Source organism: Rhamphochromis longiceps, linkage group LG9 (assembly GCF_057381845.1).
Source record: "Rhamphochromis longiceps isolate RC_006_pf linkage group LG9, R_longiceps_female_GT1.1, whole genome shotgun sequence".
In the NCBI taxonomy this organism is placed as follows: domain Eukaryota; kingdom Metazoa; phylum Chordata; class Actinopteri; order Cichliformes; family Cichlidae; genus Rhamphochromis; species Rhamphochromis longiceps.
In genome coordinates this window covers 4,959,409-4,979,884 of record NC_140565.1, presented here as the reverse complement: position 1 = coordinate 4,979,884, position 20,476 = coordinate 4,959,409, and the positions used below count along the sequence as shown (strand labels likewise).

General features: G+C 38.2%; 1 protein-coding gene across 1 annotated transcript in view; it reads right to left on the bottom strand.

The window, feature by feature from the left end:
- Nucleotides 1-19,707: 19,707 nt before the first annotated feature.
- vstm2a (V-set and transmembrane domain containing 2A) overlaps nucleotides 19,708-20,476 on the bottom strand; it is a 113,257-nt gene continuing 112,488 nt past the window's right edge. The window contains exon 5 of the mRNA XM_085417736.1: nucleotides 19,708-19,969. Within this exon, the coding sequence (XP_085273862.1) occupies nucleotides 19,893-19,969 (77 nt within the window). The 3' untranslated portion in view covers nucleotides 19,708-19,892. The remainder of the gene's footprint in view (nucleotides 19,970-20,476) is intronic.

The window sequence follows — 20,476 nt, the reverse complement described above, 5'->3', positions numbered from 1 at the left end:
CTTCATCTGTAAAAAGCTGCTTCTCATCTCTGCTCACTTTATAGAAATGACATGCTTCTCATTTCCACTTAGAAAATCTTCCACTCGTCTGTCTTTTTCAATTTAGTATGTTTACAAGGAATTTAACATCTCATAAATGCTTAAAAACTGCAAGCTGATATTTTGTGAATTGAAGCCTGAAGGCCTCCATTAGCTTTAAAAAAGTTAGGCTACTGTGCAACCGTTTCATAAAGCAAATATTTTAGATGATTAATTATATTTTTAAAGGTAAGTTTTTGGTTGTTAATGAGAGAATCGTAATTTTAGCCAATCCAAAAACAGTTATGCGCGTTTGGGATCTTTGTCCTGTTGGAACATTCAACCGAGTCCCATTTTCAACCATCTAGCTGTTGATTTGAGGTCATGTTGAAGAATTTGGAGGTAGTCCTCCTTCTTCATTATTTCATTCACGTTGTCTAATGTATCAAAATCACGGGCAACAAAACAGCCCCATGTGTGATGGTTAGTATAGTGATCTCAAGCCTCTGTGGCTCCTGGTTGTTCCTGAACATTTAAAAACATTTCTAATTTTAAGCCCACAGTTCTCCTTAAAGCTTCGCCCCATTGTTTTGAGAACTGTTCATTGCAACAAGTGCGGTCAAAGCAATCCTTTTTATTCTACTTAAAAGAAAAGAACAGTTATAAAAAGATCACTAATAAGTTGTAAATAGGAATTGTTCTTAAAAAGTTAAAAGGCACTATAAAATCCTCAGCACCATTTATGAAAATATTTGAGTGTATGTATATATTTTTGTCTGTAAGTATAGTTTTGATGCTGTGTGGATGATAGAATATCAAAAATAAATAAAAACATACTGATGCATGTAAACTTCAAACAAAAACCTATAAATCTTTTGTTGTTGTTCTGTCCTGTCTGGCACTTTTCTCTCACATATGAAGCTCTGATCTGTCACAGATGCTTTATTTGTATTGTCTGGATGTAAATCTCATAAAATATCTTGCAGACAGTTAAAATAACATGAAAATGATACAAGGTGAGCAAACCTGCAATAAACCCTTCCTGACCTAAAAGATGACATTTTATCAATACACATTTTAAACAGGCATAAACATCCACGTCTGCCTTTTATACAAAATTAATCAAAGCACAATACTTCTATGGTGAATTTTAGGAACAAACTGAAACCCAGAACAGGTGTTGTTTTTTGAGTTCATGGGCATATAGTCCATGTTCTCCCTGCTCTTGTTCAAAGTTTGTTTTATTTGCTGAAATTATTTGCTGTTAATTTCAGCCGAAACTCTGGAGGTCAAGGGATGGTATTAGGGACAGCCTTAGTCTCTAGGGATGCTTTTTATTTCCACTTGAGAGACTTAAATAGGTCACTTCTGAGGGTGTTTGTTTGTTAATCTGTAACACTTCATAAGAAACTGCCCCACACTTGTTTTTTTTCCTTTCTCCTAAACTTTCATGAAGTTCTCCAGCTGACTTGTCAGTAAAAGGTTCAGGGTCTGTGATGTAAGCAGTTCAGGTCGATGCCTTTCATCTCTCATTATATGGATATTCTGGCAAAGGATGGCAGCCACTCAAGTAAACAGTAAAAAATACCTCAGGAGTGTGAGTTAAATGTCATGTTTGCTGTAACAGTTTCCTTTAGGAATTTGTTTTTTGAGTATTAGCTTTTTTTCCCCATGCTTTCATTTTTTGTTATTAAGTTAAGATTATTTGATTTGCAGTGAATGTTTGCCTGTCTTCTCTGCTGGTTTGTTAATTCAGGGTGAAGATAGTTCAATCAGTATTGAGTAACTCCAATAAGCTGTTCTGTAAGTGAACACTGAGTTGCCCAAGTTACAGCTGAACCTATTTGCTGGATGAGAAAGCACTTCTCCACCACTAGGAATGTATTTTCATATTGTAACTTCCATTTGTTAGGGGAAGTTCTTGAAAATTGTTTTATATGGAAGAAAATAAAATGAGCCTTATGAGACTGCAAAAAAAGGACCTTAAACATGCCAATGCCTTCTGTTTTTTATCATCTCTTACTGGCACTGCACTAATTCTATTAGAACTATTTCTACCCACAACTTAATAATCACATGCATCTAGGAAGTCCTGCCAAACACTAGCAATAACAACACTAGCAATAACAAGGGCTCATTGAGACGGACTGAAGATATTCTACTGAGGATATAGATTATTAGGAGCTGGTGGGCATGTGTGTTGTGTTCTTGGGTTTTGTTTCCCCTTTTCGGCACAGGTGATGGCACACCTGCGGCGCATCAGACGTCATCAGAGGGAGCATTTAAAGAGCTGTGCGACAGACGTCTGGTGTCGGAGTATTGTCGCTTCCACAAGTGGTAACGTGATTTGCAGAACGAGTCTCCAGATTAATGCTACTGAACTCTATGTTCAAGATCCGTCTCACTGCCTGTTTTTCCTCTGCACTAACCTCACCGCCTGCTCGCCTGCAATTCTGGGATCGGTGACGGAGATTTACCTCGCGCCTGCATGTGACCACTGCCGACACCGGTATTTTCTGTATTTCAAGTAAGCTCTCCAACTCTTCCCATTTACCTAAATGTAACTCTCGACTTTCGGTGCTATCCCCTACCTCTGTTTGTCCCTCATCCTCAGGTCGCTCCGGTGCGCCACCTATCCTCCCGCATACCTCGGCTCTGTTCCATCCCCTCGGCTCCATCTCCTCACACGTTTATCCAATCACTGTACATAGCCTCGTTCCTTGTAAATATCCCCTATCACTGTAAATAAAACGGCATTCACCGCAATCCCGAGCCCGTGTGTGTTTCTGCTACTAAATCCACCTGTTAGAGACACCTAACAGCGTATAGTATTTACATTTTAGGGACTTAGCATGATTAGCATGACAGACAAACCAACACTGGCTCTGCTTTAACTGCTCTGAGATCAGTCATGAACTCTGTCTTGAAACAGAACTAGCATTAGCAAATCAATTTTTGGATTTTCTTCTGTGATTTATCATTGCAACTGATACGTTGTCTCTTACTGACCAACTCCACCAACATGTGATGTAGAGAAGGTGGGGTGAAAACGTTTTTAAGCCTCTCAGGCTCAAAATTAAGTTTTTGTTGCTAATGCACAAAAGAATACCTGCAGTGGTACTTCTGAGTAAAAAAAAACTCTTAAAATATGTATGTGGGGTTGCAAATCTGCAACGCCTGCCTTGAGAGGGCTAATTAAACCTTCGTTAGCAAGGAAACCATTCATGATGAAGCAGAGATAAGCACTCAAGTCAAATAGACAACAAGTTTAAAGTCAGTCCAGTAGAACAAGCGCAGGTTCAGCCAAAACTTTCAGGTTAGCAAATCACCTGGTGGACCAAATGTACGAACACATGGCCTTTGAAGAGATTTGACTTGAAGTAAATATTTAGTGCACAACTCATAATATTTTACAATTGTTCTTCAGGATCATTGCGTGCCTTTCTGTAAAAGTCACTGGTGGCTTAAGGTAGTGCAAAGCGCACATGCAAAAATCTTGGCTGAGTTTTCTTTCTGGGTTCAGATGGCAGTAGCTTGTGAACGCTTCATGCTATGCACCGAATATCCCCGTAAAGTGCAGCTTCTCTGCTTTTCGAAGCAGTTTGCATTTTCTCTCTAACATGAATGATGATGGTGTTACAGTCGTTTAAAGAGCTCCTGTAAAGACGAGCCCACCATCAATAAAGGGCTAATAGAGAGAGAGAGAGAGAGTGGATAATGATTCTCTGTTAAGGTGTTCCCACATGTCAAGGTCTTTCTTTTCAGTGTGAGAACAGAGATGTCAGAGAATTTGTTTGAGTTAACCTTTTGGTTCATTTGTGAGACGGTCTGTTTTACAAGTTGATTTGCTGATATCAAAACAGATTTTAGATGCTGTCTGACATAACCACACAACCAGTATTTTTAATTGACTTATGAGTCATCTACATCACAAGGACCCATCACTGATAAAGGCAAAAGCAGTGCCGCAAACTAAAAAGGTGAAGTTTTAAAATAACAAGCTTCACCTGCCTCTGCAAATTAGTTCACGATGCTGTGAATCTCATCATAGCTTGATATTATAGTTTAAGTGCACCTGTGCTGGAGTCACCTCTACTGATGGCCTCTGACAGATGCCAGTGGCTGTTCCACATCTGCATGTATCAGGTTTCTTTTTCAAATAACTTATTTATTAAAAAAAAAAAAAAGATAATTTCATGCTGGCACTAGAATAATGATGTTAGGAATTAGTTAAAGATCTACCTTATAATACTGCATCATTAAGGCAGAAGAGATATTATAATATCCAATAGGTCTGAATAGGAAATTGAATTTCCCTAACCAGTGGCGATCTGTAGCCTTAAATGCTCGCATATTTTTAGCTGTATCTTCCCAGGATGTGAGGAGGTTCATTTCTCATACATCTTAAATAAACTTTGAAGCAAGGCGCTCAAAGCAGAAGCCATTTCCAGCCTAAAAGAAAAGCCTTTATTTCTGTTTTTTTGTGTTTGTTGCTGCTGAATCCCAGTAGAAATATGCTTTTCATTTTAAATTTATGAAGCTGCAACCTAAGCAGAGCAGTGGAAAAACACTCTGACCCCTTTTGACCTACAATTACACTGAAAAACAAGCTTTTTCTTCAAAACAGTTTTCCCCAAACTGGAGTCTTGTTTCTCAGCGCTGTATTCTGTTGGTATTCTGCAGCTGCAGAAATTGTCAAGAGTATAATTTATTCCTCCTGTTTTCTAAAATATCAATGATTGTGTCATTTCACTGAAGTGCCATTGAAGTAACCAGTACATGTGTCATTAGAACCTGTTTTGTGCACTAAAAAAATTCACTCAGGTAATTAGAAGACTCCCTGTTTTGAATGGTGGAGCTCACACAGTATTCAAAGGTCCAAAGAGGTTTTTATAATTTTTTTATTGACATTACTCATCAAAATATCTTATCCCAATTATCTTTTAATTCCCGATGTAATTAAGTCTAATCAGCATGTTAGTGTGTATCACTGTTGAACAAGTTTGTTTGTTTGCTGCAGCCTGGTGTGGTGATGGCATACACATACAGGAAGAAGACACCCCACAGTCCGGTTAAACCCTCAACACACCCTTTGTTCTTCTTATTCCTGTGACATGTTCACGATACAGGTGTAAATAAAGTTGTGGTTAATGTAAGTGATGTACAAAAACTTTAAAACTTTGATCAAATTTGACATTATTTCACAATAATGTTATTTGATTGAATAATGTCTATTTAATTCATTTAAACTGTTAAATTCTAGTTTTATGCTGTAAATATTTATCTAAAAGTATATAACCACTACTAATATTACAAACCTTTAAAACCCAGTTGACAGCTTTAGTAGCTGTCATTTTACAGACGGTAAATTTTGTGCATATTTTAAAATTGTTGATCAAAAATGGTAAAATTACATAAAAGTGATCATAAAATTGATATCTTATATGGCTTATTCTTAAGGTATTCATACATTTAATGCATTTGCACAATAAATATTTGATCCCTGTGAAATTACAAGCTTACATCATTAAAATTACAATCAATATCACTTAACGTCATTTTCTGGAAAGAAAATATTAGCTTACAATATAAAAGACCATGAGGTGAGTTGTTGTGTTTAAGCACCGTATACATAAAACTGAGTGGCCAATCCCAGTTTGAACCAGGACAAAGAATGATGGACAGACCTTATAAGGCCAACCAGTATTAATGTTTACTTCCAGATAATCACAGTGGAGGTGGGAAAATTCAGAAAGAACAATACCTCATTTCGAGGAAGAACAAGGGCCAATCACAGTCAACATCAGGCACAACAGGGCGCATTGCATTTCCAAGGCAAGTATACAAAACTCAAGCTCAGTAGCATTAGTCTGATAATAAAAGGCATGCTGTTTGTTCTAGCTTGGCACTAAATCTCTGTGATCAATCACACTGCACATTGCTTGTTATCTGCAGTAAGTTTTAACTATTAAGTTTTAGGACAAGGGTGGCTGTGGCTCAGATCGTAGAGCAGATCAGCTACTGATCGGAAGGTTGGTGGTTTGATTCCTGCTCCCCCAGTCTGCATGCCAAATGTCCTTGGGCAAGATACTTACCCCAAATTGCCCTCCAATGCGTTCATCGGAGTGTGAATGTGTGTGAATGTTTATTAATTGCACCTGAGTTTAGAAGTGCTTGTATGAGTGTGAATGGGTGAATGAGGATGAATGAATAGAGCGCTTTGAGTACTCCACTCCGGGAGAGTAGAAAAGCGCTATATAAGAATCAGTCCATTTACCATTCTCTCATGATGATAACCATCGAGTCAACTGTCCACTTTTGACCACTCTGGATTTTACCTGTGGTTACCCCTCAGCCTCCTAGTAGATGCACCTATGGCATCAGTTTCAAAATTCGACATTGTTCTCATGTTATCGCAAAACGTGACCTTGAGGTCGAGATCACTGAGATTTGAACTCATCCAAGATTTAGTACTTACAGCTGTAGTATCAATGTAAAACTGCTTTGTTCTTGTGTCACATTCATAAACGTGGGTGTCCATGTCGCCCACTCAACCAGCTGTACCTCATCCATCTTTTAAGGCTGCGGGTAAAAACAGTTTACCTTTCCTCTGTCACAAAGTGTTGTTTTAATATAAGTCAAACAAATGAAAACAGCCTGTGAAAAATATTCCAAAGAGTTGGAATTATTAAAGAAGGAAGATTTGAGGCCAGATTTACTTATGTCTAATACAAAAACAGTGGATTTGTGACAGAGGCATTTGTCATATGTTGTGACTAAAAGTATTTTTGTAATGTCGCATATGGATTTTTCAGTTTAACTTCCAGGAGAAAAATATTTAAATGAGTCACACATACAGTCCATGGAGCATAATTTACTGCAAATTCCACAAACTAACGTAAAAAGTGCGTATTGTTTTCAGGAGGGGAAGATGTTTTCAGAACGAGTGTGTAATCAGCACTTTCTGTCGATGTGCAAAGCTGGTATTGCACTTTGGTTATAAAACTCTTCAATCTGCACTCGTGGTCCTGATTAATACTGTTTTCATGAAACATACAGACGTGAATTGAAATGTGCTTATTTTTCTCACAGCCAGCGATCTCTCTCTGTTGAATCTGGAATTAATGGTGTTACTTTGCATCATTCAGGCATTAATCTAACAATGTTCCATTAAAACATAATGTTATAAAGTCCAATGTTATACATTTTTCCCCTCACTGCACTGCTACATGTGTCCTTGGGCAAGACACTTCAGCCGTTGCCTACTGGTGGTGGCGCCAGTGTCTGGCAGCCTCGCCGCTGTCAGTGCGCCCCAGGGTGGCTGTGGCTACAATGTAGCTGCCATCACCAGTGTGTGAATGTGTGGATGACTGAATGTGTAAAGAGCTTTGGGGTCCTTAGGGACTAGTAAAGCACTATACAAATACAGGCCATTTACCATATTAAGGATTTCCCTCTTTATGTGTTCCTGTTATGAAGGTAGTTAGATGACACAGAGGTAGTGAGTGAGACTAGAAACACGACAGGGGTGCAGTGAAGCTGTGAGGCAGTTAGCTTTCTTGGTGACATGGCCCATTAAAGGAACCTGGTAAAGTAAGTTCATTTAAACTATACTATTATTATTATTATTATTATTATTATTACAAAGGGTAACAATATGACAGACATTTACATATTATCCTATAAGAATGAAACCAACTCAGGATTAAATGTGTTATTTTTTCAAATGTTATGTTTCCTACCAGAGTGATTAAATTGACTGGATGTTTGGTAACTGCAAAACCCTTTGTCACAAAATTCAGTTTTTTCTTCAGAAAAAAAAATCTTGTTTTTAAGTCTCTTATCACTTTTCCCCCTTTAGCATGCATCTTGGCTCACAGACCATCGGGTACAAGAGGTAAATTACTTCTAGCCCCCGGCAGGGTTTTAAGTTACGTTTTTATATTAGACTATTTTTCCTGTGACTGTTTATCATTATAAGCACTCGTCTGTATAACAATCTAATTAGCCGGCAGACCAGAATATTTTATCTTTGCTCATTGTTCTGTTGTGTCTGTTTCTGTGCAATAAACACATTCATTTTCTCTGCCAGTTTTTAGACTGTCAGATTTGGATCAATTAATCACAACACAATGATAAGAAAAAGGAATAAATGTAGGCACAAATAATTACAAGATTATCTTTAATGACAGTGCTGTTGGTTTGGTATAAACTATAAGGTAGGTATGTTATATATTCTAATATAGTTGTACACGGGCAGTGGTTTCTTATACATTTATAATATAGTTCCTCTTAGCCTGGAATAATAAGCTTTATCAACAAAAATCTATAATAATTTAATGCACTAAGTTTGTAAGTGTTTTGATGAATAGCCACACCAAAAGCCAGACATTACAGATTAACTGTGTTAAGTGTACTTACAAACGAAATGATTTTAATTTAAGCAGGTGTGTTCATGTGTGAATCTCTGAGAAACTACCCAAACAACAGCTGATTTAAGAAACACCATGCACAGCCAATTACAATTTTATTCTGTTGCCCTGTTTGTGCAGTCAATCACATTATCTGTGCAGACTCAGAGACAATAAGCTGCTTCACAGCAGTAAAGGCCAGGCCAGCTAGCTGAAGATCCAACTGTGCTACCGTCATTATGAGCTGACAATGCTTCAGAGGCGGATTAAACTACTGAGAGGTGAGGCTTACTGGTAGATACGAGGGAACTGAATGTGTCATAAGCTCAATAATGCACTGTTCACTAAATAAGGCTATTGTCTGCTTTAAGTGATTATCTTATAAAATAAATACCAAATTATCTAAGAGGCCAGGGTCAGGCTTGATCTAGAGAGAGGGGTTCTCTCCTGAATCAAATCTGAGAGATTTCCACATTTTAAATGCTCGGGATGGTGAGATTTGAGAAACCTTTTGTCGCGCCAGCAAAGAGGGCAGGACAAAAAAGGCTGACAGTGTCCGTTTATTGACTTATTGGTATCACTGCACCATTGTTCCAATGCCCAAAGCTCTGACTATAATTACAATTTCCATAAGGTTTAATATAAATGAACATGAACTGTCCATTTCTGTTTAAGACACTTTTACTCATATTGTGTTACCGGTATTAAATGGTACAACAGCAAGTGAAGACCAAATATAAAATCATAATTCAAACCTAAGTATGTATATCTGCACATTTTCATCTCAACAAGAGATCAGATTAATAGTTTTATATAACTCTTATATAAAATATAATTACTTTTTTTAAGAGATTTTGGAAAAAACAATGAAGAGTTCCCTTAAAATCTACATTTCTTATTGATAGTCATGGTAGAAAAACAACAAAACCCTCTTATGTATGCATACTGCAGTCGGAGGAGTCTTTCAGAAGTTCTGACACTATTTCCAGTGAACTGATTGGTTATACATGGTGGCTTTTACCTCTTCTCTCAAACATAGCCTGCTCTGGAGCATGCTATGCATGCAGCTCACAATAAGTTACTATGGAGATGCAACCCAGTAAGAAGTGAACAAACTTCATACCTTTGAAAACCCAGGGTTACCTTGCTAAGCCTTCTTTGTACAACCGGTCTTTGGATGTTTGCCACAGTCTTTGTTATTGTGGTGGTTTGCTGTTGTAATTCTCAGTTTGGGGTATTGTTGTTCTGCTCCACTGTGTTTTGATTTTCCATGTCTTTCCTCTGGTCTCTGTTGCCTGAGTTTGGTCTCGATCCCCTTTCAGGTTACATCATCTTTTTTTTTTAATGTTAATTTCACAGTTTTTTAGATTTCCTTAGTAGTCGGTGTTTGTCCTCTCAGCCTTTGCCCGTCTGTTTTGCTCCCTCTCATTTCAGAATATTTGCTGTTACGTCTTTCTGCTTTGGAGTTTTGTATATATGGTGGCCATAAATGGGCCAATGGTGATTTTTCGTTTTATGGGCCGATGATTTTTTATTTTTGTTTTTTACATTCTCTCTTGTTTTTTCATCGCCCAATTTGCGCCAGAAAGAGGAAACCAGCGGACAAGCAACAGCAGCACGTTTAAGCTTGATCAGTTGTTGTTCGAATTTATTTAATATTACTTTCTAGTATCAGCTGATGTTTGCTGGAGCCACAGCTGTAAAAGCTGCTGGTCATGATGTCGGTTTGGATATCCAGGGAGCAGTGTTTGTCAAGTTACTTGAAAAAAGTAATCAGTAACTAATTACTAATTACTTCCCCCGCCCCCCCGCCCCCCCCCAAAAAAAAGTAATCCTGTCACCTTACTGATTACTTATTTTCAAAAGTAATTACCTAAATAGGTAATAAAGCGATAGATCTTTCAGCCCAATGCTACTTTTTCTGCATAATCATATAAAATGTAATCAAATTAAAAAGTCTCTTTTTAAAACTTGCTTTATTAGTCTTTTATCTTTTAACTTTATGCATCAAGCAAAAGTTAAATTATATTTAACATTCTCTGACTGGAAGAAATTTGTTTAACATTTAAACCTATTTTCTGCACATTCCAGCACATAAAATAAAATAGTTTTTTGTGTTTACACTCACTCTTTCAAATAGATGCACATAAAGCACAGTACAAAATATACAAAATCAAAGACTCAGCAGTCCTGTTGCTCTATTCTCACCTGTATAGCAGGAGTGGGGCAGGTGGAGGTTTGCCCTGGTGCAGGTGTGTCACAGCGGTCAGTGGAAGAATCCGGGAGTTTCTCTGAGTTTCACATTCCAGCGGCAGCGTATTTGGTGCTTGCTCAGAAGTTTAGGGGTTTTTTTTCGCTGTAAAAAGAAGTTTCGTTCCCACGCAGTGAGCAGCAGACACTAATGTTTTTGTCACTTTTTACGGAATCAAACTCAAAGTAAGGTCAGTACTTCCACGTTTTAAACGCTGCACGCTCATACTCTTTCCCGTACTCGATATATGATCCAAAAAATAATCATATTACGTGTTACTGCCCATCTCTGCTGGTGAGAGGGAAACATGAAGATGAAACCAGGAGATGTCCTTACTGAATCATCAGAGCTGAACAGGTGATGGAGAAACAGGTTTACCTTTTAGGTGACATGGATGAGTTGAAGGGAAGTTATGAACTGTTTCTGAGAGACAAATAACACCAGGATCCTTTTTTAGGCAGCTGGCAGCTGGTAACTGTGCAGGGGCGGGTCTAGCAAAGTTTAAATAATTATCTGAATCGTACAACCAAAGTAGTCATGTGATGTCAAATGTATAGAAAATCTATTATTGTACACAGTAAAAAAATTTCAGGGTCCCATTGTAATTTCTTCAGAAGTAAGTATTGTATATGATGCCAGTATTTTCCCACATTTTCTAAATACTGTACCAGTATGGTGTAAAATGCCATCAAAAAGTCATTTAAGTTTTATTCTGTCTATGAAGTTTATGAAAATATCACTAAATCTGTCATTTATTATTTTTAATATTCAGTAATGATCATGTCTAACCTCTAGTCTTCTCTGTCTTAATGTCAGTTTTCCACCATGTGTTGTAGATAGTTCAGGAGGTTAAATCAACCAAGCAGTCTTTGGTTTCTGCTAAGTACTGTTTAGAATACCAGCATAGGGAGGATGATGTAGGTTGAAGTTTATTAGACTGATACAAATATACCAACAAGACGGTGTGCATCACTGTCACAACAGTGTTTGCTTTCATTCAAAGGCCGAGTTGAGAGTTGAGGCTCGGGTGTGAAATTTATGGATTTCAGGGTTTTTATCGTTAACTCTGTTTCCCTGGGCCTTTTCCTGTGTTTTTGTGTGTCTTATTTTGAAAGAAATATTTACGTGTTACCATAGTGACCAGAGAGCATTAAGGGGCAGAGAGGAGGATGTTACTCTCAATGTTGTTGGCTCATTTTAGGAGGACGCTGCTCATAAAGTTACATAGTTACACAGTGAATTCAAGTTTATTATTATATCTACAAAATACCACAGTTTTTGTCTCGGTCGTATCATTTTATTTTTTTGTATTTATCTGCGACACCTTAAAGGCCGGTCCATGAAAAGGTTGTCTGGTATTAAACCGATCTGTGGCGCAAAAAGGGTTGGGGACCGCTCACCCAATCTGTATCAGGTTTACAAATGCATGACAAATGGACTGATTCTCATAAAGAACGTTTCTACTCTCCCAGAGCAGTACAATATATACAACGTGAATCACTCAGACATTTATAATAACCTTTTTTCCCTATACTTCATACCTAACATTTACACTCTTGAGGGTAGTATCTTGCCCAAGGATATATGCAGGATATTTGAACCAACCAAACATCCGATCAGCTCAAGGAAGAGTCTTCCATAGCATAACAATTGGTTTTGGAACAATAATACTGCATCACGTCTGTGTGATGTAGACAAAGCTTTATACCATAACTTATTCTCTCTTTCTCTTACACACACACACACACACACACACACACACACACACACACACACACACACACACACACACACCTTTCAACGGCTGTGATTTATCATGAACTGAAACTAATTTGTTTGTTTACACATAAGGAAAATGCTTGGTACAATAGTAGCTGTCTGTCCATACTTCCATAGTTTAATGAGGCAAGCTTCATATTCTGTCAGCACATATTCAACATAGCACTCCCCTGGCTCTGTTTTCATAATCAACACACCCACTCACCCACTGGAGAATAATTCCATAACTGTCTTCAAAACCCTTCTTTCTGTCTCTCATGTTGGGTTAAACTCATAGCTTTTTATTTTCACTCTCTAAGGTGACACTGCCTTTGTTGTTGTATTTAGTCATTGACAGCCATTCTAAGCCTGACATAGTATATTTTTGGCCGATATGCCAGTATGATTTTCTTCCAAAGCCTCTGGGGTTGGTAAATCCCTCGGCATCGAGGGATCCTTCGTATTGACGGCTCTGCACAAAAAACATCTCCATTCCTTTTGGCCCCTCGTCGAACAGAAAAATCAGGTGGGTTCAGAAAGTCATGCGGTACATTACAGTGACGGATTCCTGAAAGCCCAATAAAGACCCTTACATCAATGTCAGTTTCAATTGATTACTTTTAATGAGTCCAAATAAATAATGCAAGACTATTCGTCCACACTCTCTCTCTCACAGACACACACACACACACACACACACACACTGACAGGTAACAGAAACTTTCGTAAAGTTTAATGCCCTTCAATTACTTTGAGTTTGTTAAAATGTCTTTGAGTAGAACTGATCTCATTAAAATATCAGAGGACCTTTTATCTTAAGGCAGGATTTGCGAAAGCATGTAGGAGATCTGTATTCCTTTTTGATATATCAAAATAAGACCAAACAGCAAAACCTTTTCATGGATTGCTGCGAGCTGAGAAACCGCTCTCATTCCCAACGCATAACATACCGACAATTTGTCACTTCCCGAGGCGTCTCATAGTAACGTGAAAGGTAACCTACCGAGTCCCTATGATACACGCTGGATTGTAGATGGAATCCAATAGAATGATGCTCCCGGTGGTAACACACATTCCAGCCATGTATGCCAGCCCTAACCTTAACCCTAAGCCTGACCATAACCGTATCCCTGACCTTAACCACAACCTTAATTGTATTAGATAGTGTTTTCCAAAGCGATTCATGATGAGAAACTAAAATAAATGTAGATGTCTAGATTCATTCCAAACGGTTCTCATGCTTCCAAACATGTAAGATACAGATGGGTTGTGTGGCGTGTTTCTCCGTATTGGATGTTTGGTAATAATTTTGGAGAAACACTGTCTTTCATTCTGCTTTATGTTGGTCAGTTTAACATTTTCCCTTGAACATCTCTCTATTTGCAGAGTCCCTAAATACTGCTGCTCAACTTCTTTATGTTTCTTGGGTTCTGGTATTGATTTGCAGTTTTATGTTCATCAAAGTGGTTATTACTATCTAACTAGTAATAACTGGTAACACTTTTACTATAAATTTCCTTATGCGGACATAATGAGTAAATTACTCAATACTTACACATTTATACTCATGCTCACCAGAGGAATCTTATTAACTTGAGACCATGCTACAAGGAAGAATAACACTGGTTCTTTGTTCAGAGTCTTCAAGGCTTTAGTGTCGTGACTATTTATCAAAAGAATATTGATTACTGTCTCTCAGGCCACCTTCAAATTCGGTACTGAGATTGTTATACTGGAGAGGGCATGAAAGAAATGTAATGAATTAGCAAAGCATGTGACTATTTCTGGAAGACTTCAATAGCAGATGGCATACTTTTCCAAATACACCCTGATCTTGATCATTATCTAACTAAGAAGTTTTAGTGAACAAAACCTTGGGGAGACCATGAGCACTTTACCTTTTTACTTGAGAGACCTGCCACAAAATTGGTTCTGAAGGTATCGAACTGTAGCACTAATTTTTAAAATATGACAAACAGTTGGGAAGTCGTTTGCTGTAAAGTGTAATGTATACTGTAAGCATTTACAACAGATGGAAAAAAATTACAATATTATATTTTTAGGAATATGAAGCTCTCTACAAAGTTCTCAAGAATGGGACAGCATGCTTTGTTTCCTTTTTTCTATTTTCTCCAACCTTTACACAATTCCATCCACGCAGTGTTCGTGGTTATTGAGGTGTGAGGAAGTTCCCGACAGCACATTGCCAAACACCACACAGTGCCACCAGTGGGGTACTTCACACTGAAGCTGGAATCAGAGCTGCTCTCATTCTCAGCACGGACCTTGTCTCTACAATGTATACGTGTATATTTTATGAGCATATGAAAATGTCTTTCTAACAGTATTATTTTTTCCTCCATGGAAACACATAAAAGGATGAACAGATCTTACCCATCTGTGATTCATCGTCTGCAGCAACACAACATATTTGAATATGCAAGGTGCAGAGAGGGCAGTAATTTCCACGTACAATAATTCCCCCTACTTCTTTATGCAGCAGTACAAACAGTGTCCTGATTCGAGTGCCAGAGGCCGGTCGGTGGTTTGCTCTTTCTTTGCCTCCACATAAATAACTGTCATTGCTTGCTGAAATAACTAACACGGGCTGAGGGTTAATTTCATATTGCTGCTCATGTGTCTCTCTTGCTTTTGCTCTCTTTTGCTACTTTGCCTGTTTTGCATTCTGAATTCACTGATTAAGTAAACCTGATTAGCTGAGCTGCTGCTGCCAAATTCACTCCGCAGTTCGAAAGAGGATCTCGCTCTCTTAATTTGCTAGTGCTCTTTCTTACCTTTCAAACAGACAAGTGGATGATGAGATTTGACGGCTCATTTTTACCAGCTGGGATGTTGTTTTCTGTTACTAAGTTTTGCACTGATGAAGGCTGCCAAAAGCAAGCGACCAAATTGCAAACTGCCTAAATACTTGTTACTCTTTTTACCACCAGCATCACAGTGCCTCGATTACGACTTGTTAAAAAATTGTGTTCGAATCTTTATGTCCCTCAGTGTTCTTCATGTTGAAGAACTTTAGATTTAAGCACAGTGGTACCATTATTAATACCGCGACTCTATAAGGGCTTTGACAAAGAAGCAGAGCATCAACAACATCAACATTTCATTCCACTATAACAGCTATTTAAGTTTTTAAGTAAACTTTCAGTCTATAGATGACAACCCCCCCCCCCCCCCCCCCCCCTTTTATTCATTTTTGTAAGCAGAATATATCAGCACAATGACCTTTATCATTTCTGAATGATATATCATAATAGATCAAAACCTTTAATCCCTTCTTATATACTTGGATCAGCCACTTTTTTTAATGATTATGAAGTAATTCAGTCAAGACTGTCAGTCTGCCCCAGGGCAGCTGTAGCTACAACTGTAGCTTGCCTCCACCAGTGTGTGAATGTGTGTGTGAATGGGTGGATGACTGGGTGTGTAAAGCGCTTTGGGGTCCCTAGGCGGGACTAGTAAAAGCGCTATACAAATACAGGCCATTTACCATTTAATTCAAAAATGATGCCAATCGCAAACATTTGTTTCTTTTTCTGTTTAGCTTTTTTCACATTTTTCAGTCTCTTGATGGTATATAAAGCAAGATTCTACGGTGCTATCAAACAAAAAGCTATTAATAATTCCAACATTTATTCCAAGTTGGAAACTGGGCCAGTGTTTAGCACTGTCAGCGCTCTCTAGCTCACTCACTAAAAAGCTCAGTATTTTAGCAACCAAACAGATGGGATTCCTCAGTGTTTGAATTTCATCTGTGAAAATGGTTTATTTAAATATTATTCTGGTATTGTCATTATAATACAAACTGTTGCAATGTTGCAGTACAGAAGCCTCACACAATAGCAAAGAAAAGAGAATTATAATTCATCAGAAGTTTTGACAGCTCAACAAACAGACAGGACCGCATTGAAATGAAATACATTAGAAGAAACAAATACATCTAGAGTGGGTGAAGAGTTGGCATATAAAACAGAACAAAAATGGCTGTGTGATGTTTCTGAAATAACATCCCTGGGTGTAGGAACTGCTGCTGTTACCATCACAGTGAACTGTTCTCCTCTTTGGTAATAGAGACCTTGCTGCTTGTAAGCAATTCAGCCTCTCCCAACACTCATACCAAGTATTAGTTATTATTTTTTTAACCACACCAATCAATCATTGCTCCCATCTCTCTTTCTTTGTTATTCAGTATGTTGCAAGGACCCACAATGAAGTGAGTCCCCTAGATTAAGATGAAGGCTTTATAAAGGAGATGTTTCTAATATATATAGATAGATAGATACTTTTTTTTTTGTCAAATACATTTTACCCATTTTCATTTTGAAGAGATGAAAACCCACTTTGACTTGTTTACACTTGAATATGAGTACATGACACCATTGTTACAAGTACAGAACATCACTGGCCTCTGCCTTTTTAAATGGATTTAAAAAATGTTCTCATGCTGATTATTTCATTTACAAGTTGTACAGTTCTGCATCTTTTTACATGAGGTTGGACACACCGTCCACTCTCTGGCACACATTCAAATCTCGTTCTCAATACACTGGAAAAGATTGTTTTCTCCTTGTAAACTAAATCATGTTACATAGCTTTTCAAAACAATCCGTCGAGTGGCATATATGTGACAGCGATGTTAGATTAACTGTCTAAATGTGCATTGAAGCTATTTGAAACTTGAGGCATTAGACAGGGTCGCCCTCCATCGCCCGCACATCTTGTACCCAGCCTTGATGCTTCTGATCAGAAGATGTCTCTGCTCTTATCCCAAAGCACGACACATTCTGTCAGCCTTTGAAGCTCCGAGCTGGATCAACAAGTTTTCACACAACTGTTATTGGAAATGCATCTATACAAGGGAGAATTTGATTTAGCTTTGACTGCAAAGCAGAATGAAAGCTCAAAGTGAAGTGAACATTTACCTTTTTTGGGACATACACAGTAATCATTTCAAAATGCTGTATGCGTGTGATCAAAACGCCCTGAGATCAGGTCCATAATAATTGAAAACCCTGCCTGATTTAAACATCTCTGATCTCTCATTCAACATCATCTTCTCAGTAATGTCCAGACAGCTTCCAGCATAGCTGCTATTTTTAGATCACTCCCTGGAAGTTTTTTCTTTTACCACATGACGTGTACATCCTGTGATTTCACCGTGGACCTCAAACTTGCACGGTGACCAAACAGCAACTTGACTCGGCCGTCGCTGGTGATGGGATCTGGGTTTCCAGCTGTGATCCAATAGTTTGAAGGCAGCAGATCAGATGAGGTGGGAAATAAGAAGCATGCTCATCATTTTTTTTTTTTTGACATTCATGAGGTTGTGCACCATGACATGCTGTGTGTCTGGTCCTGCATTGGTGCGAGGTGCCTCAGGGAAATGCTATTGCTTTCCAGTTTTTCACCCACATCAACACAATCTTTGCTTTTTACGTGCATTATCTGCCTCCCTGTAACTTTTTCCTGAAACTGAAAATCCGATTTTAATAAAACTGAAGGACATCAGCACATATTGCAGAGGCAAGCCAGGGATAAATGTACAGGGTGATCTAAAAATACCACCTGTGCACAAGAAGATGATCTTGAACAAGAGGTTGGCCAATTTTAAATGATATGGCCAAGAGTTGATTTTTTTAGGGGGTGTGGGGTGGATTCCCAGAATTTTTTGATCACTCCTTATATACTATGCATGAAAGCCAGCTTACACCATATAATAAATTATGACTTCTATTATCATGCTTTATCTTTGACCACCTTAAAAGTTGGGCTAAGCAAGAAGAAAGATGGGAAATAAAGCACTGATCTCGTTGCAGGGTGATTGGTGCTCTCTGGCACTGAATTTTATGGTCGATAACATTCATTTACAGTATCCTTCTTGAGACATCTGTCAGCTATTCGCTTAATCATAAATATTTCACTTTAAATTGGAACATTGGTGCACAATGTCCTTTCAGCTCAAAAGTTAACAAGGAAAGAATCCGTTTTTCTTTTGGAGGTTATCCTCAGTCATGCTAATGATCTAAGCTATGTGTACTATGAAACCCCACCACGCCTTTGCCTCTGTTTGTGTCAGATTGTCAAAGCGGTATATTTTTAATAAATGCTATGCATGAATAAAAAACTCTGTGATATATCATCTGAAGATAAAGCTAAAAATATATTAATGTGAGATTAAGAGAGAAAAAATAAACGTATTTCACATAATGAGTATACTCTCTGTGTCACTGGATCTCATGTCACCACCCTGCCACTCAGACTTGTACCTGTATGTGTGTCACTGTATGCATTAGGAATCATAACCAATAAATGCTAGCTATCCTCATCATCCAAAGTGGGCAAATCCTCATTCATCCTCTGTAATTATAGCAGGGAGGTGCACAGCATCTGAAGCATGTCATTTAGCAAAGGTCCAGGTCAGTTAACATCAATCATCCAATGGTCACATATTACAATTTTGAATGACTCGTAACTTGTGACATCCTTTTTTTATTCCTACCAAGGATGCGATACAAATTAAAATGACATAGGGACATTTTTTTCACATCAAAGTTAGCACATTAAAATAAAGCTAAATTCAAAATATCGTAACACTGAACTCCAAATGTTTGACTCATGTAGGTCAACTAATGTGTTATCCTCTCTTCTAAGCCTTCAGACCGATAAGCATGCATATCCCCGGATGGATCACTAACAAGATGTTAAATTATGCACAATGGAAAGCTGGGTGGCTGATACAGCTGAAAGAAAAATTGGAAAATTTAACCTTTCGTTAACCTGTTGGTTAATGGTAACAGTCTAAATTAACACATACTTGAATATAAATTATCTCTTCGAGAGGGCTAAGAGTGCCTATTCACATTGAAGTTCCATGGTCAATATGGTGAGTGGTAGCTATGTATACAGCACATACAGTAATTCTAGGTGCTTCAAATAAAACAGATATAGATACAGATCTAGAATTATATATATTACACAAATATAGACTCTCCTTTTTTTGTTCGCTTTTGAGCAATGAACGCATGAACTGGAACAGCGAAACCATAAGAAAGTCATTCTTCCATGAGATTTATCCAACAAGATACAGAGTCCAGTTGTCACATAGGAGCGTTGCACCTCAGGTGGTGTCAGGATGACGTCTGTACAAAAGGTAATCCGACAGCTTTAAATGTGACTGGTGTTTACATTGGCTAATAACAATGTGCTGGGTGCAAGAGCAGTAGTGGCTAGGACACGAGGGGGGGGGGCAACTGTGCTGTCCGCAATATGGTGGAGAGATGTGTGTGGGGTAAGGGGGGGGGGGGGGGGGGGGGGGGGGAGGGGCAGGGAGTAAAACAGGCATTTTTTTTCTCATTCGCTTTGAGAGCAAACAGAAAAAGAGAGAGTGAGTGAGAGAGAGAGAGAGACCTGGGTGCAAACCATGTCAGTTCCTCAAATTATAACAAGGCATTCCTCACCAAACCACACGCCACGAGGAGGACAGCCAGTCCATAGCTGGATGATATTCTTGTACCTGTAAAGATAAGAAACAGAAGCACAAAAACACTGTTACTATTCTATTTTCTTCCCCGTGACCAAAACTCTCTACAGGAACACAAATCCTTTCCTATGAGCTTGTTTAAGGCCTACAGCACATATGAAAAAATGACTTTTCATGTTTGGAAATACAAGAACTGGAGCATTAAAAAAAGGCTCTTAGTGAGAAAGAGTTTGTCCATAAACATGTAATAACAAATCAAATTAAATAATCACCATGTTCTTTCTCTTAAAGTTGAATCTGACATCAATGAAGCTCACGTATACTGTCAAGTATGGTGGTTCTTTCCTTGAGCTAAATACTTTTTGTTTTTACCATATCACACCATTCACTCTGTGAAGGTTTTCAGTCATCCAGGTCATCGTAGTCTAAGGAGCTTGGAAAGAAAAGCATCTGGACTTCTTTAAGTTTACTTGAAGACGTTTCATCTGAGAAGCTTCTTCAGTTCTAAGAACAGCGAGTGGTGGAGAGTCCAAGAATTTA